At 51.7% G+C, this 22,850-nt stretch overlaps 1 protein-coding gene across 1 annotated transcript in view; it reads left to right on the top strand.

Annotated features, from left to right (window-relative positions):
* The first annotated feature begins 665 nt into the window (after nucleotides 1-665).
* PADI6 (peptidyl arginine deiminase 6) overlaps nucleotides 666-22,850 on the top strand; it is a 29,971-nt gene continuing 7,786 nt past the window's right edge. The window contains exons 1-9 of the mRNA XM_001089244.5: nucleotides 666-831; nucleotides 1,811-1,988; nucleotides 4,436-4,508; nucleotides 8,590-8,657; nucleotides 9,691-9,808; nucleotides 10,926-11,051; nucleotides 17,053-17,231; nucleotides 17,452-17,555; nucleotides 21,113-21,224. Of these exons, the coding sequence (XP_001089244.2) occupies nucleotides 716-831; nucleotides 1,811-1,988; nucleotides 4,436-4,508; nucleotides 8,590-8,657; nucleotides 9,691-9,808; nucleotides 10,926-11,051; nucleotides 17,053-17,231; nucleotides 17,452-17,555; nucleotides 21,113-21,224 (1,074 nt within the window). The 5' untranslated portion in view covers nucleotides 666-715. The remainder of the gene's footprint in view (nucleotides 832-1,810; nucleotides 1,989-4,435; nucleotides 4,509-8,589; nucleotides 8,658-9,690; nucleotides 9,809-10,925; nucleotides 11,052-17,052; nucleotides 17,232-17,451; nucleotides 17,556-21,112; nucleotides 21,225-22,850) is intronic.

Raw genomic sequence — 22,850 nt, 5'->3', positions numbered from 1 at the left:
AAAAAATACAAAATTCAGCCGGACATGGCGGTGCACACCTGTAGTCCCAGCTACTTGGGAGGCTGAGATGGGGAGGATCACTGGAGCCAGGGAGGTTGAGGCTGCAGTGAGCTGTGATTGCGCCACTGCGCTCTAGCATGGGTGATAGAGACCCTGTCTCAAAAACAAAACAAAACCACCAGTCCAGCACTTTGCCGAACTCCTTCATCAATTTCCAGGAGACGCACACCCTAGAACTAAGACCCTAGAGCCTGGGCATGCTGCCACACACTGCCATCCTGACCACTCCCATCAGCTGCTCCCAACTGCCCTCTGCAGATATTTGCCCCGACAGCTTCCAGCTGAGTCCTGCAGCAACATGGCCAAGTTGACCACTCCAAGGCACCGACTTCCCAGAGCCCCTCCTCTTCCCAGCTGAAGGCCAGGGATGCCTAAGTAACTGGCCTCAGACTCCCCTGGCCTGCAGCTCTGCCGGCACAAGCTGCCTGATAAATTGGTGATGAAGGGGTTCTGATGCCACCTGCTCCCCCGACTCTCAGTCACCAGGAAGCTCTGAGAGGGAAGATCAGTGCCACCTGGGCAGCTGCTGACCCCTCCCTCTCTTAACAAGGGGGTGGGCTGCACAGGCCTGGGCTGCATAACAGGGGAGGACAGGGTGAGCCCTGGGGTATCTGAGACTGCTGTGCCGAGAGAGGGCTGTGGTGCAGGCCTGAGGATGGTCAGCGTGGAGGGCCGAGCCATGTCCTTCCAGAGTATCGTCCGCCTGTCCCTAGACAGCCCTGCCCATGCCGTTTGTGTGTTGGGCACAGAAATCTGCTTGGATCTCAGCGGGTGAGATGCTGAGAGCTCTGCCAGAGCTGGCAGACAGAGGCAGGCAGGCCTGGGACCCAGTCCCCTTGATCTGGGAGTCGGGGGTTATTTCTCTAGCCTCACTGTCCTGCCACATCTTGGGAAGCCTTGGGTCTCTAGCGGGGGCCTCCCAGTTCCGACCACTGCAGGACTCTGACTCAAATCCTGCCTCTGCCTTGTAGCAGCTGCCATGGACTCTTAGCGAGCCAAGCGCCTTGGCCTCTCTGTCCCCCTGTGTGTGAAACCGTGGGGAGGCTCGTCCACGGGGGGCTGTGAGGAGTGGGCCAGGGAGACTGCGAGATGCTGGAGCCTGCAGGTGGAGGTGACTGACAGCAGGGTCATAATACAACCTCCTGAGTCCCTTGCCCTGGTCTTTTTCCTTAGGGGGATCTTTTGTGGCTCCTCCCTTCTTGGGAGTTGGGTGCTTATTACTAAGATGTAGCTGTGGTAACTTCTGCAGTGGTGGTAGCAGGGTGGGGTTTGGGCTGCAGCTTGTCAGAGAGCAAACACTGGGGTCCTTTGGGAGGGGGTGGTGGGAATAAGGACCCCAGAACACTCTGCCTCAACACCCTAAGGAGAATGAGGATTTGGGAGCCGTCCTCTCCCCCATGCCAGTCCTGGTGACTGAGCTTCCTGGTGACTGAGAGTCGGGGGAGCAGGTGGCATCAGAACCCCTTCATCACCAATTTATCAGGCAGCTCGTGCCGGCAGAGCTGCAGGCCAGGGGAGTCTGAGGCCAGTTACTTAGGCATCCCTGGCCTTCAGCTGGGAAGAGGAGGGGCTCTGGGAAGTCGGTGCCTTGGAGTGGTCAACTTGGTCATGTTGCTGCAGGACTCAGCTGGAAGCTGTCGGGGCAAATATCTGCAGAGGGCAGTTGGGAGCAGCTGATAGGAGTGGCTTCTCCTAGGCTGAGAAGGCGAGTGAGTGTGCCCTGACATGTGTCTCTTACCTGGCAAACCAGATGTGCCCCCCAGAAGTGCCAGTGCTTCACCATCCATGGCTCTGGGAGGGTCTTGATTGATGTGGCCAACACAGTGATTTCTGAGGAGGAGGACGCCACCATCTGGTGGCCCCTGTCTGATCCCACGTACGCCACAGTGAAGATGATATCACCCAGCCCTTCTGTGGATGCGGATAAGGTAAGCCTCAGGGGAAGAGGTGAGGGGCATCTTCCAGGGATGGGAGCTAACACAGCAACTGGGGCTCCCTCCTGGCTGCAGACATGACTTGAGCCTGTGAAACACGTTGTTTTGTATGTCTGATCTGATCCAGTGTCTGCAACAGACCAGTGGGGTGGGCACGCCATGACCCCATTTTACAGAGAAACGGAGGCACCTAGAGAAGGTGCCCTGCCAAGTCAGCAACGAGCAGAACTGGGATTCAAGCTGGGCGAGTTCGTCTCAGCCATGCGAGCCCCCCCACCGACGGTGATGCTGGGCTGGCTTCCGACCTAGCCGCGCCACAGTCTGGCTTCAAGGTGTTAGCAGCGTAACTCAGACAGGCTTTTGGTGAAGGCAGCTCTTCTGGATGTGGAGACTTGAAAGAGATGTAATAGCTAAGGCGTCCTAAATGCATGCTACATACCAGAGAGCTTAGATCATGTTCTGGGCTGTGGGCCTCTACCATGGCTTTATTTTTTTTTTTTTCATTTATTTTATTTATTGAGAGTCTCACTCTCATTGTCCAGGCTGGATGCAATGGCACAATCTCGGCTCACTACAACCTCCGCTTCCCAGGTTCAAGCGATTCTTCTGCCTCAGCTTCCCGAGTAGCTGGGACTACAGGCGCCCACCACCACGCCGGGCTAATTTTGTATTTTTAGTAGAGACGGGGTTTCTTTCACTATGTTCGCCAGGCTGGTCTCGAACTCCTGACTTCAAGTGACCTACCTGCCTCCACCCCCCAAAGTGCTGGGATTACAGGCATGCGCCACTGCGCCTGGCCTACCATCACTTCACATATGAAGAAACTGAGGCACAGAGTGCCGTATCTAAACCTAAGCAGCCTACCTAGAGTGGGATAGACCCAGGATTTGAGCTTAAGCCAAGCGTGTACTCTTGCCCCTGGGTAAGCTGTCTCCCTAACGGAGTGCCTACGGTGGGGAGGTTTCCCTCCACCTTGTACACAAGGGGGCAGCAGTGGTCTCCTGTGGTAGAAGCAGGTGGCTCATTCAGGGCAGGAGTGTTCCACTTTGGTTGCAGGTGAGAACCACAGGACCTGATAACATCAATACCCAGGCCACACCCCCTCTACCAATTAAAGTGGAACCTCAGGGCTAGGACCCTAGCCTCTGGTTTAAAGCTCTCCAGGTGCCCCCAATGCGGGGCTGGGGAGAACCATGATGGAGCAGTTCAGGACTGGGAGAGCTCTTCCTCCCTCCCGCTACACCCTGCAGGACCTACTGGAGATGTCTGCTGCAGAGTAGGGTACACACCCACCTGCACTGTGTGCCCAGGGCAGGCAATTCCCCGAGAGGCAAGTAGTGGACTTAGATAGCAACTGAGCATCTCTGGCAGGGTGTGGTGGCTCATGCCTGTAATCCCAGCACTTTGGAAGGCTGAGATGGGCAGATCACCTGAGGTCGGGAGTTCGAGACCAGCCTGGCCAACATGGCAAAACCCTGTCTCTACTAAAAATACAAAAATTAGCCGGGTGTGGTGGCAGGTGCCTGTGATCTCAGGTTCTCAGGAGGCTGAGGCTGGAGAATCGCTTGAACCCAGGAGGTGGAGGTTGTAGTAAGCTGAGATTGTCCTACTGCATTCCAGCCTGGGCAACAAGAACAAAACTGCATTGCAAAGAAAGGTATCTCGGATAAGAACGGAGGCCACAATAGGTCCCAGTGGAACTCCAGGCTACCTGAGAACCATTCTCTGCCCAGGGCTTGGCCTCCAGCACCCTCAGGAGTGGCCAACAAAGAACCTTGACCTTGGAGGACTAAAGCTTCTATTTAAGGACGGGGTGGATCTCTCACAATCTCTGGCCAATGGTTGGGTCTCTGGTTCATGACCAAGACCTTGTGGTCAGGGCCAGTGGCTGGAGTGCAGGTCTCTTTCTAAAAGCATAAAGTAGAGGCGGTGTGGCACCCAGGAAAGACTGAGTCCCAATGCTGCTTCCCCACCTGGGTGTCCTTAGCAGCTTAAGCCACCAGAGGCCTGTTTCCCCACTGTGCACCTTATGGAGTAGTGGATGGGACCTGGGAGGGTGGGGTTAGCAGGGAGAATGTATAGTGTGGTTTCAAACTTGGGCTCTAGAGCCAGGCAGCCTGGATCTTAAATCCCTTTGAGTGGTATGGGGTAAGTCCCTCGATCCCGCTGCCATCAGGGATACAGCTCTCACCTGGACAGGTGGTTGCAAGCCTGGCTCTCGACAAGGTTGGCGTTGGGGGTCATGGCAGGTTCTAAGTCCTCGGGGGACTGACTCAGCCCTAAGCGCAGGGCTGTGGTCCCTGTACCAGCTCATGGTGAGACTTCAGAAGCTGTAACACCAGACCAAGGTCACAGGCCTAGACTCAGCACATTGCCTGGGGCTCTGTTCCTGGTCCCTCCCCTTCAACACCGCCTGTGGGTTCGGAATGCTGTCTCCACAGGTCTCCATCACGTACTATGGGCCCAATGAGGATGCCCCCGTGGGCACAGCTCTGGTGTACCTCACTGGCATTGGTGAGTGTTGCTCCAACTGGGAGCCTGGGGCCCAGCCCACCGCTGGGGTGGGGGAAAGGGTGGGATTGCAAGAGGAGCCAAAAAGGATTCTCCCCATAACAAGATGCTTCCTGTGGGCCCCAGGAACTCCTGAACAAACTCCTAAATGGATTCATTTGAGATACCCACTCACACGCCCTCCTTGACGTTCAATCGCTGCTCCATCTTCATGCACTGCCGACCTAATTCTGAGAATAGAACAGCCAGAACTTCCGTGTCGCTGCCATCTACCCACCTACGCCTGTCTGGTGCCTACCTTCTTCCTTTGTTACAGTTGACGTGTCTGGTCCAAAGTTAATCTTTGCCTCACTAGATCCTTTCTTCTCATTCAAGAACATTCCTTTGTCAATTCTTACCAATGTAAGAAGCTGCCACCCTTCCCCGCTCTCTAGATCACCCCCATCAACTCAGGAACAAGCTCTATAACATCTACTTTTTCTTTTTCTTTTTTTTTTTTCTTTTTTCTTTTCTTTTCTTTTTTTTTTTTTGAGATGAAGTCTTATTGTCACTCAGGCTGGAGTACAGTGGCATGATCTTGGCTCACTGCAACCGCCACCTCCTAGGTTCAAGTGATTCTCCTACTTCACCGGCTGGGACTATAGGCGTATACCACCATTCCTGGCTAATTTTTATATTTTTAGTAGAGACAGATTTTTGCCATGTTGGCCAGGCTGGTCTCGAACTCCTGACCTCATGATCCACCTGCCTCAGTCTCTCCAAGTGCTGAGATTATCAGGTGTGAGCCACTGTGCCTGGCCACAACATCTCTTAAACCTGGTTCTTGGGTTTGTGGGTGTTTTTTTGTTTGTTTTTTGTTTTTAAAGATGGAGTCTAGCTCTGTTGCCCAGGTTGGAGTGCAGTGGTGCGATCTTGGCTCACTGCAACCTCTGCCTCCCAGGTCCACACCATTCTCCTGCCTCAGCCTCCCAGAGTAGCTGGGACTACAGATGCCCGCCACCATGCCTGGCTAATTTTTTGTACTTTTAGTGGAGATAGGGTTTCACCATATTAACCAGGATGGGACTCGACCTTGTGATCCGCCCGCCTCAGCCTCCCAGAGTGCTGGGATTACAGGCGTGAGCCACTGCGCCCGGCCTATGTTGTCTTTTAAAGTCTGTTCTCCCACCTCTGTTCCTGAGGAGCCATCTGTGTCCTCAATTTCTCTAGAATCTTCTCAAATTAAACACCTACCACCAACGGAGTTCTTATAGCACTCTAACATCTACAACACTAAGTTTTTGGCTTGTGTGGGGTTTTTTTGGGTTTTTTTTTTTTTGTTTTTTTTATTTGGTCTTGTTGTTTTTGAGACGGAGTCTCACTGTGTAGCCTAAGCTGAACTGGAGTGAAGAGACACGATCATGGCTCATTGCAGCCTCAAATGATCCTCCCACCTCAGCCTCTCCAGTAATTTGGACCATAGGTGTTACATCACCATACCTGTTTAATTTTTTATACAGACATAGGTTTCCCTATGTTGCCCAGGCTCTTCCCACCTCAATCTCCAGAGTAGCTGGGACTACAGGCATGCACCACCAACCCCAGCTGATTTTCTTTTTTTGTTGTTATTTTTGCCCCCATAGAGAGGGTTTTACCATATTGCCTAATGTGGTCTCGAACTCCTGACAAGTGATCCTCCCGCCTCAGCCTCCCAAAGTGCTGGAGTTACAGGCGTGAGCCACGTACCTGCTGGTGAGCCACGTACCTTCTTAACACACTTGAACGCTTCAGGGATGTTCAACTTATTTTTCCTCCTGCCTGTTCCTTCTCAGAACACTTTGGAGCTCAGAGGAGCTCTTCCTGGTCCTTTGTCCCCCTGCTTTCAATCAGTGAAGTGTCTCGAGCTCAGGAGGCTGGTCACATGGCTCTAATGTTACCTATGAACAGGCTGCTCCCACAAACCCGACTTGGATATTGCGTGACCAGCATGATCGCTTGGGTATCTGACAGATGTCTGAAATGCAAATGAATTCTCTACTCCTGAAAACCTGTTTTTCTAGTAGTCCCTCCATCACAGTAGCGGGTAGCTCCATCCTTCTAGTGTAAACCTTGGCATCACCTGACTCTTCTTACCCCACAGCAGTCTGAATCTTGTGAGTGTTACCTGATGTTTCGCCGGAATCCAGCAACTCATACTCCCAGTGTGCTCGCCCTGGCTCGAGCCCCCATCCTCTCACCTAGGTCACAGCCCAGACCTCCCAGTGGGGTTCATGCTGGCACCCTTGCCCTTCTGACTAGACCTCTAGCCTTGATCCAGCAGCCAGAGTGGCACATCTTTAAGTGGAATATTGGATAACTCCTTCCAACTGCTTCCATGTTGCTTGGATTAAAGCCAAAGTCACTGCCCACAAAACTACACAAGTAACCCTGGGCTGCCTCTGTCTTTACCACCTGCGAATCTTCCCCCTGCGTCATCCTCCTCATTCTGCTCTGGGTGCTGTTGGTTACACTGATCCTTGGCCTTGCCACCTTGGGCTTCCTATTTCCCCTAATGGGTCTTACCCTAGATGTTAACCCAGATTTTCTTGCCTCTTTCAGGTCTCTTTTCAAATGTTAACTTAGGCTTCCTTGATCATCTAAAACTGAAACACCCCACTCCATTCCTTCTCCCATATCCCTCAATGATTATTGCCATTAAACTGATATATCTGCTTGCCCCTCCCCTGGTGCACACATACGTGCTCATGTAAGCTCTAAAGAGACGAGGTCTCCGTCTTGCACGCTGCTAGATCCCTAGGACCTGGGGCAGCCAAGTTCGCAGTGGGCATCTGGTCCCTGAGCATCTGCTGGCCAGGTGCTGATGACGTAACAGGAAACAAGTCCCACATTTGTGGCCCTGATGTTCCAGTTAAGAATCAGGATGTCAAGAGCTGTGAACAAAAGACCACACTAGAGCCACATGGTTGTCCCCTGTGTGGTGGAACGGATGGGAGCTGGTATGCTAAGGCGGCGGGGCAGTCCCTATGACAGTACCTGGGCAAAAACCTAGATCCTTAAGTGTGTTTTTTTGTGTAGGGGGGAGGGGGGTTGTTTTTGGGTTTTTTGTTTTGTTTTGAGATGGAGCCTCACTCTGTCACCCAGGCTGGAGTGCAGTGGCATGATCTCTGCTCACTGCAATCTCCACTTCCTGGGTTCAAGCGATTCTCCTGCCTCAGCTTCCTGAGTAGCTGAAACTACAGGCACCGGCCACCATAGCTGGCTAATTTTTGTATTTTTGGTAGAGACAAGGTTTTGCCGTGTTGGTCAGTCTGGTCTTGAACTCCTGATCTCAGGTGATCTGCCTGCGTCGGCCTCCCAAAGTGCTGGGGTTACAGGCGTGAGCCACCGTGCCCAGCTAATCCTTAAGTTTTAAAGGGGCTTAGAATTGTCACGTATTGAAATTTTTTTTTCTTTTTTTAGACAGAATCTTGCTCTGTCACCCAGGCTGGAGTGCAGTGGCGTGATCTCAGTTCACTGCAACCTCCACCTCCCAAGCTCAAGTGACACTCCTGCCTCAGCCTCCCAAGAGGCTAGGACTACAGGTGCCCTCCACGATGCCCAGCTAATTTTTGTATCTTTGGTAGAGATGAGGTTTCACCATGTTGCCCAGGCTGGTCTCGAACTCCTGACCTCAAGTGATCTATTCACCTCAGCCTCCCAAAGCGTTGGGATTACAGGAGTGAGCCACTGTGCCCGGCCATATTAAGACTTTCCTATGTCTTGGAGCATAAAGTTGTCCAGAAGGCTAGAGAGGTAGACTTTGCAAGTAAGAATCACTTGGGTAGAGGCCGAAAGGCATGAGATGGCATGAGGACCATGATGGGCTTGTTTTGTGAGTTCCCGGGAAGTTTGGGGTAGACATGTGACTACTTGGACCTCTCTAGGCTTGCTGATATGAAGTGTGAAGCTGTCACCTTTGAGGATGCTTTCTGCTTCTAAACTGATAGCATGCCAGAAAGGCTGGATGCCCTGATGCCAGCCTTGGGCAGCCCCGCAGGAGATACCCTGTAACTTTGAGGTTCCATCTGGCAGGTCTAGGTGGCTGGGACACCCTTTTCTTTTTCAGAGGTCTCTCTAGAGGTAGACATCTACCGCAGTGGGCAAGTTGAGATGTCAAGTGACAAACAGGCTAAGGTGAGTCTGCCAGCAAAAGGGGGCGGGGAACGGACCCCTATAAGCCAAATCTGCCCACAGGCTCACTTGCTCTGACCTTCCTAGTATCTAGCCAAACTGCTGTAACATTGCTGATGGATATGGGGGGGCGGGGGAAAAAACTGTCATGGTACAAGTCAGAGCTGATTAAATTATTTTTCTTTTGTGAGGTTTTTGGTTTTTGTTTTTTGTTTTTGATGGAATCTCCCTCTGTCACGCAGACTGGAGTACAGTGGCATGATCTTAGCTCACTGCAACCTCTGCCTCCCAGGTTCAAGCAATTCTTCTGCCTCAGCCTCTCAGTAGCTGGGGTTACAAGCGTGTGCTACCACACCTGGCTAACTTTTTTTTTTTTCCTTTTGAGACAGAGTCTCACTCTTGCCCAGGCTGGAGTGCAGTGGCACCATCTCGGCTCATTGCAAGCTCCGTCTCCCAGGTTCACGCCATTCTGCCTCAGCCTCCCAAGTAGCTGGGACTACAGGTGCCTGCCACCATGCCTGGCTATTTTTTTTTGTATTTTTAGTAAAGACGGGGTTTCACTGTTAGCCAGGATGGTCTCAAACTCCTGACCCCCAGTGGTCCGCCTGCCTCAGCCTCCCAAAGTACTGGGATCAGAACTGATTAAACCTCTACCTCACTAAAACAAAACTAGAATATCTGGCAACTCTAGGCACATGTCCTACCCTGGTTGTGGAGTCTCCTAGACGAGAGGATTAGCTGCTGCCGCCAGGTGGTACATCTCTTTTCCAGTTTGCCTCATTCCTGATTCTCTGACCCTGAAATATGAGGTAGGTAACTGGTAACCCCGAACCTAGCTTCTTTCCCTTCCTCTTAGCCTCCTTACCTGATGTTACCTTCCTGTGTCTACAGATTCTTGACCTCACTGGTCCTGTTCCATGGGTCCCTGTGACCCTGGAGAAAGGCTTAGCTGGGCCTTTCTGCTATGAGGTGGCATCCAAGAAGCAGAGGATTTACTTGGCTCCTTCCTGAGCCAACGTTCCTATCTCATTTGCAGAAAAAATGGATCTGGGGTCCCAGCGGTTGGGGTGCCATCCTGCTTGTGAATTGCAACCCTGCTGATGTGGGCCAGCAGCCTGAGGACAAGAAAACCAAGAAAGTGATCTTTTCAGAGGGTAGGACCTCAGACTGTCTCTGCCTTTCCTTCTGGGTCTCAGCCTTTGCTGCCCTGCTTCTCAGCAAATATAGATTCCAGACTAATTTTCTCCACCCCCGCCCCCTCCCACCACCCCACACACCCTCTTCCCCAGTCCCCACGCCTGGGCTGATTAAATCTTTTGTCCTGGGTTGTAGATGTGTAATCGGGAAGAGAGGTCACATGGTGCCATGCAAAGAGCACGGGTGGTTACAAACTTATTTCCTAGCTGTGAACTTGAGCACACTACCTTCCCTGATCTTGTTTCCCTATTTGTAAAACGGGGATGATACAGTTGCCCTCCCAAATGTATCAGTTGGCTGACAAGACTAAATGAAGACAATAGGGGTATATGCCCTGCTTTCTAAAAAGCCTCTCGTAGTCTGGGCCAGGAACTTTGGACTGTCTTGGGGAAAAATTGTCTTGGGGCCGGGTGCAGTGGCTCACGCTGTAATCCCAGCACTTTGGGAGGCCGAGGCGGGCGGATCACGAGGTCAGGAGATCGAGACCATCCTGGCTAATACAGCGAAACCCCATCTCCACTAAAAATACAAAAAATTAGCCAGGCGTGGCGGCGGGCGCCTGTAGTCCCAGCTAGTTGGGAGGCTGAGGCAGGAGAATGGTGTGAACCTGGGAGGCTAAGCGGGCAGTGAACCGAGATTGCGCCAGTGCACTCCAGCCTAGGTGACAGAGCCAAGACTCCATCTCAAAAACAAAAAAAAAAAATTTTGTCTTGGATCCTGACTTGTGGTTGGGACCAGGGTTCTGGGTCTTAGCTATAGAATGGAATGTCTTGGTTCCTACTGAGGCTGGAGGTGAACCCTCACTGAACTGATCGAGGTAGGCCCTGTTCTGTTTGTGGGGACCATAGGGTAAATGCCATCCTCCCTCAAAAGGAGGCCCTGGGGTTTGCAGCTTGCCTGTAACCACCCAGAACAAGCAGTGAAGTGGTGATGCTTCAGGCCTGGGCCCTAGCGAAAGGCAGGGGGTCCTTGGTGCTCTGTTCAAACTCCCGGCCCTTCTCTACTGCTCCTCCCTCCACCCCCAGAGTGCTGGCCTCCAGACATTCCTTAACCTTTGCTTTGTCTTTTGCCCAGAAATAAAGAATCTGTCCCAGATGACACTGAGTGTCCAAGGCCCCAGCTGTATCTTAAAGAAATATCGGCTAGTCCTGCATACCTCCAAGGAAGAGTCGAAGAAGGCAAGAGTCTACTGGCCCCAAAGTGAGTGTTCTTGTGCCAGCTTCAGCTTTGCCTGCTCTCGACGTGCCAGGCAAGTTGTGCCCCCACCTCCTCCCAGCAAGGTCCCCGGCAGAAGCCTGCTGGAGACCTAGAGCTGCAGATGAGAGGCTACTGTGGCTGTACTTGTGTTTCTAGGATTCTCTGGCTGCCACCTTCACCATAGGCTAAGTCTGTACACATGGGTGAGTTATTGCACCCCTAAGCCACTTTCTCCACTTGTAAAATGGGGGTAGCTGTGCCTTCCCTGCAGGCTGGAAGAGGAGAGAGACATATTAGCTGAAACAGTAGCTATTGCCTTACACAGATTAGATCACAGCTCCCAGTGACTCTTCTCAGGAGAATCCATCTTCACTCTAAACCAAGATCCACTATGTTAAATTCCCAGAAATCCGAGGCTAAAACCTAGAGTGGCAGCCATGGTAGCACCTGCATCCCAGCCACCATGCCGTCCAGCACCCATCTTCAGCCCTCCTCTCGCTGGGAGGCAGGTAGCACACCCTATTCTATAGATGGAGGACTGGTTAGGAGGTAGACATGCCCAACTCCAGCAAGAGCCTTGTGAGTCTTTTGACTTTCCTGAACTGACTCGGTACTTAGCGTACCTCTAAATCTCTCGACAGCTAGCTCTCTGCTTCTGGAGGGACGTGCCAGCATGCTTTTTGGGGTTTTGTTTTGTTTTTCTTCTTTGAGACAGGGTCTAGCCCAGTCACCCAGGCTGGAGTGCAGTAGTGTGATGACAGCTCACTGTAGACTTAGCTTCCTGGACTCGAGCAGTCTTCCCACCTAAGCCTCCCAAGTAGCTGGTATGACAGGTGTGTGCCACCACAACTGGCAATTCATTTTTCTTGTAGACATGGGGTCTCACTTTGCCCAGACTGGTTTCAAACTCCTGGATGCAAACAATCCTCCTGCCTTGGCCTCCCAAAGTGCTGGGATTACAGGTGCGAGCTACTGCACCCGGCCCAACCTGCTACCTTCTCTTATAAACCATGCTTAGCTTCAGCTGGGCAATGCAGAGAGCCCTGTGGTCTATACTGTGCCCGTTGTCAGAGGGCACCATCTCTGTTGCCAGCATTGGAGAGTATTTCTGCCACTTCCTGGCCTGCACTCTGGGGCCTTGGCTTCATCTTCTACTCCATCTCTTTGGCAGACCATAGGTCACAGCTGGATTTCAAAGTAGCCTGGGATTAGCCAGGAAAGGTAGCCCAGCTTGGACGTGGCCATCTTACATGTGAGCTGGAGTGAGCCTAAGAAACCAGAGGTCTGGGTCTAGTTCAGGCCACAAGGGCTACTCTGGCCCTGGGAAGCCTACCAGTGCTGAAGTAGGTAGATTAGGCCAGGCAGGTCTTGGAGTCCGATACTTCATGTAGCCTGCTAAGGATGCCATACATCATCATGTGGATCATAGAGAACTACTGGTTTCTTTGACAAAGCATATTCAGGCTGGGCGTGGTGGCTCATGCCTTGTAATCCCAACACTTTGGGAGGCCAAGGCAGACAGATCACCTGAGGTCAGGAGTTCAAGAACAGCCTGGACAACATGGAGTAACCCTGTCTCTACTAAAAATACAAAAATTAGCTGGGCATGGTAGCGGGCATGCCCACCAGCTACTCTGGAGGCTGAGGCAGGAGAATTGCTGGAACCCGAAACGCAGAGGTGTTGTAGTCAGCCCGAGATCACGCTACTGGACTCCAGCCTGAGTGAGACTCAAAAAAATAATTTAAAAAAATTATTCAATAATCTAGGGGCTGGGCACGGGGCTCATGCCTATAATCCCAACACTTCGGGAGGCCAAGGCGGGCAGATCACCTGAGGTCAGGAGTTCGAGACCAGCCCGGCCAACATGGCAAAACCCCATCTCTACTAAAAACTACAAAAATTAGCTGGGCATTGTGGTGTATGCCTGTAATCCCAGCTACTCAGGAGGCCAAGGTAGGAGTGAACCCAGGAGGCAGAGGCTACAATGAGCCAACATTGCACCACTGCACTCCAGGCTGGGTGACAGAGTACAACTCTGTCTCAAAAAAACAAAACAAAAAACAAAGCTTATTCGACAATCTAGGGTAGGGCAACACAGCATGTTATGTTTTAACAGGTCCTCCAGGTGACTCTGAAACATGCTAAAGTTTGAACCACAAAAAGAGCAAAAGAGTCTGAAAAGTTTGCAGAGGAATAGAAAGCCAGAATACAGGGTTCTAGAAACAGGCTGGGTGTGGTGGCTCACACCTGTAATCCCAGCACTTTGGGAGACCAAGGCAGGAGGATTACTTGGGCACAGGAATTCAAGACCAGCCTTGGCAACACAGTGAGACCCTGTGTCTCTAAGATAAAAGATTATTTTTATAAAGAACCCTGGCCAGGTGTGATGGCTCATGCCTGTAATCTCAGCACTTTGAGAGGCCAAGACTGGTATATCACTTGAGGTAAGGAGTTTGAGACCAGCCTGGCCAACATGGTAAACCATCTGCTAAAAATACCAAAATTAGCTGGGTGTGGTGGCGCTAGCTTATAATCCTAGCTACTCTTGTAATCCTAGCTACTTGGGAGACTGAGTGGGGAGGATCATGTGAACCCAGAGGCATAGGCTGCAGTGAGCTGACATTGCACCACTGCACTCCAGCCTGGGCGAAGTAAGGCCGTGGCCAACCCTGGCAAACGCTGTTGATAGACTAAGATGCCTAAGTCACAATCCTCAGAATGGCAGTCATTAGTGACTGATAAGAGCGGTGAAAAGTCAGGTTGAAATGGGTAGGCACAGTAAATCTAGGCCATGGAAAGAATCCTCGGTAAAGGGAGACTTGTGGTAATTATGGGGGACTGGCACGCAGTCGAGCGTGTCTGAAGCTGGTAGTACATGGGCAGATGTGTAGCTGGAACTGATCCAACAGGGATGGGGAAATGGATCCTAGGGGAAGATCTGAGAAGTTTGCAGAGGGATAGAAAGCCAGAAGACAAGGTTCTAAACAGGCTGGGCGTGGTGGCTCACACCTGTAATCCCAGCACTTTGGGAGGCCAAGGCAGAAGGATCGCCTTTAGGACTATGGAATACAGGCAGGTCTGTGGACAGGAATGAGACAATAGTGTTTGAGTAGTGTTGGTGGCTTGCCTTGAGGTCTGGTCATAGCCTGAAATGAAGCCTTTGGGTGTGATAGTTTTCTCCAGCTCCTCAGGTGCAAGAATGAGCTTTAAAGACCTGGTGTGACCAGAATGGAGGTTTTCCAGGAAAACAAACTAGAAAAGGGTTGGGGAGTGGAGTGGACAGTGTGCATAAGAGAGGATGTAGTGATGGGTTTTTGAGCTCTGAGAAGGGTCAAAGGGAAGTGAGGATGAAGGGTGGGGATTGGTAGGAAGATCTGGGACTGAGACTGGGGACTCGCTGGGGTGGGAGCATAGGTGAGTTAAACAGATCGGAAGGCACTGAGTCTGCCTTGGAGGTGGCATCTAGTCTGTGGTATGACCATTGTAATAGATGTCTAAGGTGGTACAGAACCCGGGTTCATTGAAATAAGGTTGAAGAGAGATCAAAATGTCTGAATGTTCTAGTCCATTGTCAGATACCAGTGATACAACAGCAGTGGAGACAAGTAGTGCTAGAACAATCCACGAAGGATGGAGAGGATGACATCATCCCCAAAAGAAAGGGGTAGCTGGCGTTATCTGATAGTCAGCACTTCATAGGAACTGGGATTCTTGAGGAATAGAGAAATGGCCTGGAAGTGCCAGTGAAGAACCAAGAAGGGTACCTACCTTCCTGTAGGTCCAGCAGTACATATAGCAGGTAGGAAAAAGCTCAGCTCGAATCATCAGTATTGGCTCTGTGCCCTGAGGATCCAGCTCTGGAAGAATAAACCATGTTACCTGCTCTCAGAGCCTGCTACGACAGATGAACAGATAGCCAAGGACCCAGCAGAAGCTGGAGGGAGCCCTTTAAGATGCCCCCAGTGTGGGTAGGGAGAGTTTGAGGTAGCTAAGGCCTCCTGGGCAGCTCTGTGAGGACTGAGGGCAGGAAGGGCCTTCCAGGCAGAGGCAATTGTGCGTGCCTGGGTCGCAGGGCTTCTGGCCTCCCTCATGCTTCTTTTTAATGGGGACAACAAATGCCTGCCTTGAAGGGTCCTGAGGATGTGAGTCCACGAGCCTGAAACACCTACCAGAGCTACTAGCAAGGATAGTAAGCCCACAGCGAAATGTTAGCTATGCTTCAGCTTCACAACAAACTAGCTATCAGAAGGTCCCCCAGAGGGTCAACCACAGGACAGCCAGCCAGTAGCGGCTTGTGGCACACAGACAGTGACCCTCTCACCCTTACTGCCTGGTGGTGAATCACCCTTGGGTGGAATGGCCACAGGGAGCCCAGGTCCCCGGAACAGGAGCAGGCCCTAGGTGTGTGGAAGTTCTTGGGCTGGGTGCCGTGGGCCGGCCGATGCTATAGCAGGTCAAGAGGGCTGTGTCTGCACTAGGAAGCTGCAGGGGTTCCTGGGATTGCCTTGTCTGGTCTTGCCCCATGAGGCCTGGCTCAGGGTTGGTGAAGCCTCTAGGTAGATGAGGAGCAGGAAACCAGCACAGGAATGGTCCTGGTGGGCCCAGTTCCCTCACAGCCAGCAGCAGGACTGAGGCTGGGCCGGTAAGCAGCATCCCCAGGGCCTCCAAGGAGGAGCTGCAGGAGAACTGCAGAGTCCGTCGGGAGGGCTGCTGGGGCCCGGACCCAGGACAGCGCCTGACCGGCGGCAGCCATGGCCACAGCTGCAGCCATCTGCTGGCACGTTGGAGGAGCTAGAGATGGAGGCAGCTGGCAGTGCTGTGCAGAAGGTCTGAGGATGCTACAGTTCCTGGATCTCTTGGGGTTCTGGTGGCCAAGGTAAATCTAGCTTAGGATTCCCTGAAAATAAGTCACCTGGAATCTTAAGCAGAAACAGCCATCATCAGGCCTACAGCTGCCACATCGGGAACAGATAAAGAGGACAGGCCAGGAAAGAGGAGTTCTAGTGACCCAGGTGGGGGAGAAGCTTGGGTCAGGGTAATTTCTGGCCTAGAAAATGGACAGACTTGGGCTGGGTGCAGTGGCTTATGCCTGTAATCCTAGCACTTCGGGAGGCTGAGGCAGGTGGATTGCCTGAGCTCAGGAGTTGGAGATCGGCCTGGGCAACGTGGTAAAACCCCATCTCTACTAAAAATACAAAAAACTAGCCGGGCATGGTGGTGCACACCTATAGTCACCTACTCAGGAGGCTGAGGCACAAGAATCGCTCGAACCCGGGAGATGGAGGTTGAAGTGAGCCGAGATAGTGCCGCTGCACTCTAGCCTGCTCAACAGAGCAGGACTCCATCTCAAAAACAAAAAAACAAAAAACAAAAACCTTAGGATCTAGTTAGCAAATGACAACTACCACGTGTGGTCAACCTCCTTCTGATCTCTTCTGTGCATGGTTTTGTATTGAATGACCTAAAACTAGGAGACAGTCTTAACATGTATAATCATAAGAACACTTGGTTTCCTCAGAAACCTTGATGGAGGCATAATCCATTCAATAAATGTTTCTCACTGACCTTTCTAGCATCGGTAAGTGTCTGATCTTTTTCAGATGAGGCTGCTGAGCCCAGCCTGGGAGAGTTTCTCACCTTTAGGACTTTATGATATTATCACAGGAGTTGGATTCATGGCTCAAAATACAGAACCACTTACCCTGAAGCTTCATACCAGGCAGGAGCCTTGAGAAGGCATCACCTGAGCTCCAACTCCTGGTGTGTGATAGGTCTTCAAGGAACATTGGTAGAGAACTGGCCGTTGCTTGTATCCAGACATCTGGTTGTCTACCAAGCCCTGAATGCTAGAAACAGGGACAGCCAAGCCAGTTCAGCTCCAGCCCTCCTGGAATTCACAGACTTGCCTCTGATACGAGGAATGAGCTGGTACCTTGACCATCAAATGTGGTGACTGACATCAGGTTACTTCAGTGGCTGGTCCATCCCTTCTTTCTCTCCTAGAAGACAACTCCAGTACCTTTGAGTTGGTGCTGGGGCCTGGCCAGCACGCCTATACCTTGGCCCTCCTTGGGAACCACTTGAAAGAGACCTTCTACGTTGAAGCTATAGCGTTCCCGTCTGCCGAATTCTCGGGCCTCATCTCCTACTCTGCGTCCCTGGTGGAGGAGTCTCAAGACCCGGTATGTCCCCACAATAGATGGGTCCTTGGACTAGGATGCTCCGGTGGGGGAAAAAAGGCATCTCCCACAGTTGGGCAGAGCTCGAGGTTTGCTGGGGGAGAGCTGCAGAAGGCAGGTGGGGCCCAGCTGGGGGCTGGGCTGAATGGCCAGAACCCTGGGGGTTGGAGGGGAGGGAGTAAATGTGGAAGCAGGTTGCTAACAGGACCTCGTCTGGTTGCAGTCAATTCCAGAGACTCTGCTGTATAAAGACACGGTGGTGTTCCGGGTGGCTCCCTGCGTCTTCGTTCCCTGCACTCAGGTGCCTCTGGAGGTTTACCTGTGCAGGTGAGAGACCCTCAGGCTGACTGTGCCAGGTGGTTCTCATAACTGGCACCCTCTTTCTGTATGAGGGTGGGGTGGGTAAAGATCATTGGGACCTCTCACCAGGAGAGTTGAAACACTTCTGTCTGAGCTGTCTGGATCTGCCCCAAGACAGTCCAATACAGGCCTGAATATTCCCAAAGCTGGGCATGGAACAGTGAATGAGACAGTCCCCCAGTTATGTTAGGGTCAAACGGCACGGTTTTAAACGGTACCAAGTGCTCTAAAGCAGGGTGAAGAATGGAGAGGTCAGGATGAGAACCTGTCCCAGGGATGATGAGACTCCTATGGAACCAGAGAACAGGTGTGAGCCCAGGAAGGGGAGGTGTGGGGATGGGTGAAAGGAGCCAGAGACCTGTGGGCCCTGAGTGTTAGGATGAGGTGTCTGGGGCCATACGTATTCTAAATACAGTGGTGAAAGCTTTGTCACCTGGATACCTGCAGAAAGATGGTACTGCTCACCCACTGCCACTTACAGGCCCTGGTTCGTTTCAGTCTTGTTATACTTTCCCCTGGGGTGGCTGCCTCCTCTGTGGAGGCTGGGTACACACATCCTCGGTCTAGGCCTGGGCCCTAGGAGGGAGAAAGAGCCAAGATTTGGGCGCTGCAACCTATTGTTGCTGCTAGTGGTCTGGAAGTCTCCTCAACCGCCTCACGTGCCAAAAGCCTGAACACGCACGGGGCCACGTCCAGCTTCAGGGAATCCAGGCACAGTCTCTAGCCATGTAGCCACATGCCTAGGGAGAAAAGGAGAAAGGATCCTGAAGGCAGAACAGTGGGAAGCCAAGGGTTCTGTCTGCATGATCACTCTGGCCACGTGGAAAGTCAGGTACAAGTAAAAGGCAAGAGACCAGTCTAGACACAGCATGGCTCAAGCCCGGGTGGCAGGAGCAGCCATTAGAGTTGGGATTGGTCTGCAGGCAAGACATCCCCGCCCCACTCGTTCCACACCAGCCGCCTCTAGATTACTTCCACCACGTTGCCCTTTATTGCAAATTCCTTATGTGAAGGCTGTCTTTGTTTTTTTAAGTAGGAGGCAAAGGATAATGCTGACGGAACACTCTAGCAGGGATGGGAAACACTAATAGGAAATGGTAGCCAGTGTGGTGGCTCACACCTATAATCCCAGCACTTTGGAAGGCTGAGGCAGGAGGATCACCTGAGGGTCAGAAGTTCAAGACCAGCCTGGCCAACATGGTGAAACCCAGTCTCCACTAAAAATAGAAAAATTAGCCAGATGTGGTACATGCCTGTAATCCCAGCCACTCAGTGAGGCTGAGGCAGGAGAATCGCTTGAACCCAGGAGGCAGAGGTTGCAGTGAGCTGAAATAGCCCCACTGCACTGCAGCCTGGGAAACAAGAGCAAAACTCATAAAAATAAAAAATAAATTGCCGGGTATGGTGGTTCATGCCTGTAATCCCAGCCCTTTGGGAAGCTGAGGCAGGCAGATCACCTGAGGTCAAGAGTTCAAGACCAGGCTGGCCAACATGGTAAAACCCCATCTCTATTAAAAGTACAAAAACAATTAGCCAGGCATGATGGTGCACCCCAGTAATCCCAGCTGCTCGGAAGGCTGAGGCAGGAGAATCTCTTGAACCCAGAAGGTGGAGGTTGCAGTGAGCCGAGATTATACCCCTGTACTCCAGCCTGGGTGACAGTAAGATTCCATCTCAAAAAAAAAAAAAAAAAAAAAAAAAAAACTTCTTCCCCTCTTCCAGGCTCAGTGGGTGTAGAAGCCAGACAGACAGCTCTTCCAGGGGAGGGCTGCTGGGGAGTGTGGTCCTCAGAGGAATACCGGGTTTCAGGATGAGAAGGTAAAATCTCAGCAGGTCTGATGGAATTCTGATGGCAGATACAGAAGACATAAAGCAGAGAGATTTGGTATCTCGAGTATTTGAAGACAGGGGTTTCTCATTCACAGAGGGTATCTACTTGTTCAAGGAAACCCAAGTCTTCCATACAGCGTGGTATTCAGGCACGGTTTGACCCAGTAGAGCTGCATATGACCTACAAGGCTGGGTCTGCACTCCCTTCCCCAATAAGCCTCAGACTGTTCTAGACCTTGTCAGGCTGGTAGCTCCCTGTGGCTTTGCATAGACCCAAGAAATAGGTTCTTTGGAGCAGTAGCATACATACTATGCATGTGCTATGCCAGCAGTTACATTGCTGTATTCTATTAGTAGCAACATGAGCTTTGGACCTGAAGCTGGACTACAGTCCCAATTTCAATATTTCCCAATACTAGGGCCTTGCTGACCTCCAACTTTTGAGGACCCATTTGTTTCAGATAAGTGTTTTGGTTTTTTGTTTTTATTTTTTATTTTTGAGATGGAGTCTCGCTCTGTTGCCCAGACTGGAGTGCGGTGGTATGATCTTGACTCACTGCGGCCTCCGCCTCCCTGGTTCCAGCAATTCTCCTGCCTCAGCCTCCCAAGTAGCTGGGATTACAGGCATGTGACACCACACCCAGCTAATTTCTGTATTTCTGGTAGAGATGGGGTTTCACCATGTTGGCCAGGCTGGTCTCAAACTCCCAATCTCAGGTGATCCGCCCGCCTCGGCCTCCCAAACTGCTAGGATTACAGGCATGAGCCACCACACACGGCCAGATGAGTGGTCTTAACATCAGCCTCACACACTGCTGTTTCCCTTCAAGGAAGGGATGTCCACAGTAGATCTGTGAGCCTGATGCTGTGCACGATGCCTTGAAGATCCCAGGCTCAAGACCCATCCCATGCCACACATACAAAAATGACAACCTTCTTGGTCATCTCAAGGGTGGGGTACCCAGCTTCATGGCTTCTCAGGACAAAAATACAGCCCCCTTGGGTAGACAGTCAGCTAATACCTTTGGATAGGCTGAGGCAGGAGAGCCCGGGGGAGTCCCCAGATTCCCTGGGATAGAAGGGTACTTGCAGGCTGGGCACAGCGACTCACACCTATAATCTCAGGACTTTGGGAGGCCGAGGTGGGTGGATCACCTGAGGTCAGGAGTTTGAGACCGGCCTGGCCAACGTGGTGAAACCCCATCTCTACTAGAAATATAAAAATTAGCCAGGCATGGTGGCGGGGGCCTATAGTCCCAGCTACTGGGCGGCAGAAAGGAGGCACTGAGGCAGGAGATTTGCTTGAATCCAGAAGGCAGAGGTTGCAGTGAGTCAGATCCTGCCACTGTACTCCAGCCTGGGTGACAGAACGAGACTGTCTCAAAAAAGGAAGCGTACTTGCAGAATCTGACCGAAGGGTATAAACAGAGCAGGCCTTGGCTACCAGGAAAGGGGCTGCCACTGGTACTTCCCAACCTGGCTCTGGGCAAAGCTGAGTAGCATTGGACAAGATGGGCTCAGCTTCTGGCTTGTGCCAAGGTCAGGGGATGGCTGCTCTGTTGACCTCACGGGCAGGGATGTAACCTCTCCTGGTGAGAAGGAGGTGTTCTCCCTCTCCTGGCACAGGGAGGTCATAACTTTACAGTAAGGGAGCTGTGAAAGTCTTGCCAGAACTGGCTTCTCTCCCATGGCAGAGAGCTGCAGCTGCAGGGTTTTGTGGACGCAGTGACGGAGCTGAGTGAGAAGAGCAACAGCCAGGTGGCATCTGTCTATGAGGACCCCAACCGCCTGGGCAGGTGGCTCCAGGTAACACCTCACCTGGGAAACCCCTGTGGGGGAGGGAGGGGTGAGGAGACTCAGCATTTGCCACCTAAGAGGAATTTCACAGACTTCTGGTTAACCTTAAAGACCGAAGCCTTGGTAGAGGTGGTGCTGCTCTTAGGACTTCAGTGGAGGCTCAGATGAGGATTTGCCTGAGTCATGTCCACTAAGGAATAGAGTTTAGAGTCTAACCTCCTTCCCATTCCAGAATGGACATGTGTTCAAGACCACAGAACCCTAACCCCCAGGCCCCAGAAGGCTCTGACACCTTTGGCTAAGGCTGTGAGAGCTGGGCCACTGCCCTGGGGTCCCACCTGACTCTGGAACAGCACCAAATCTAAAGCCCCCGTCAGCCTTCAGTTCTAGAGCTCTGTCCTCTGCAGATGAGTGATTGTCACGTGCTAGGCGCACTATCCTGAGCACCAGAGATAAATCGGAACATATGCTGTCCCGTGTTAGCAAGGATAGAACTTTTAGGTGCTATGAAAGTTGGAGAATGAGATACCGTGAGTCATTAGACCAAATGAGGCAGTTCAAGAATAGTCGGGAACATCTGCAAATGAAACTTAAGGAAACAAGGAGCTGGCCACGCAGAGACTGGGGTAGGAGTGGCCAGGATTAAAAGTAGGAGTCCCTGGCCGGGTGTGGTGGCTCACGCCTGTAATTCCAACACTTTGGGAGGCTGAGGCAGGTAGATCACTTGAGGTCAGGAGTTTAAAAACAGCATGGAAAACATGGCAAAATACCGTCTCTACTAAAAATACAAAAATCAGCCGAACATGGTAGCGGGCGCCTGTAGTCGCACCTACTCAGGTCACTGAGGCAGGAGAATCGCTTGAACCCAGGAGGCAGAGGTTGCAGTATGCCCAGATCACACCACTGGCACTCCAGCTTGGATGACACTGTCTCAAAAAAAAAAAAAAAAAGTGGGGGTATGCTTGGAGGTCTTGAAGAGGGCTGGTGCAGCCAATCACAGTGAACCAAGGTGAGAGGCAGGGTTACCACCTGGTTAAGGTACCTTTTCAGCTAAAGGCAAACAAGAGACACTCAAAGCATGAATCAGGAATGAAAGGTTACAGTTTAGGTTTTCAAAAGACCCCTCTGGCTAAGATATAGGGAACAAATCTTAAGAGTGGGCAAGAATAGAAGGGAAACTAGAAGGTGTTGCAGTGGGCATAGGGTGGAGACACGGTGGTTTCCTGAGTGGCACCAGCGCAGAGTTGACTCAGAATGTAAGCCAGTAAGGCTTGCTAATGGATTCTTTATAGAAGAAGAAAGGAAGAATCTGGATGCTCAAGTCTTTGTCGCCCAAGCTAGAGTGCAGTGGCACGATCTCAGCTCCACTGCAGCCTCTATCTCCTACCTCCTCTGAGTAGCTGGGATTACAGGCATGAGCCACCATGCCTGGCTAACTTTTTGGGTTTTTTTCTGTTTGTTGTTTTTTGGTTTTTTTGGGTTTTTTTTTTTTTTTTTTTTTAGTAGATGGGGGTCTCACCATGTTGCCCAGGCTGGTCTTGAATTCCTAGGCTCAAGTGATCCACTCACTTTGGCCTCCCAAAGTGCTGGGATTACAGGCATGAGCTACCGTGCCCAGCCATGGATGTTCAAGTC

This window comes from Macaca mulatta, chromosome 1, assembly GCF_049350105.2.
Source record: "Macaca mulatta isolate MMU2019108-1 chromosome 1, T2T-MMU8v2.0, whole genome shotgun sequence".
NCBI classification, from domain to species: Eukaryota; Metazoa; Chordata; class Mammalia; order Primates; family Cercopithecidae; genus Macaca; species Macaca mulatta.
Note: the sequence above shows the minus strand (reverse complement) of the source record. Positions and strands in the feature narration are given on the sequence as shown.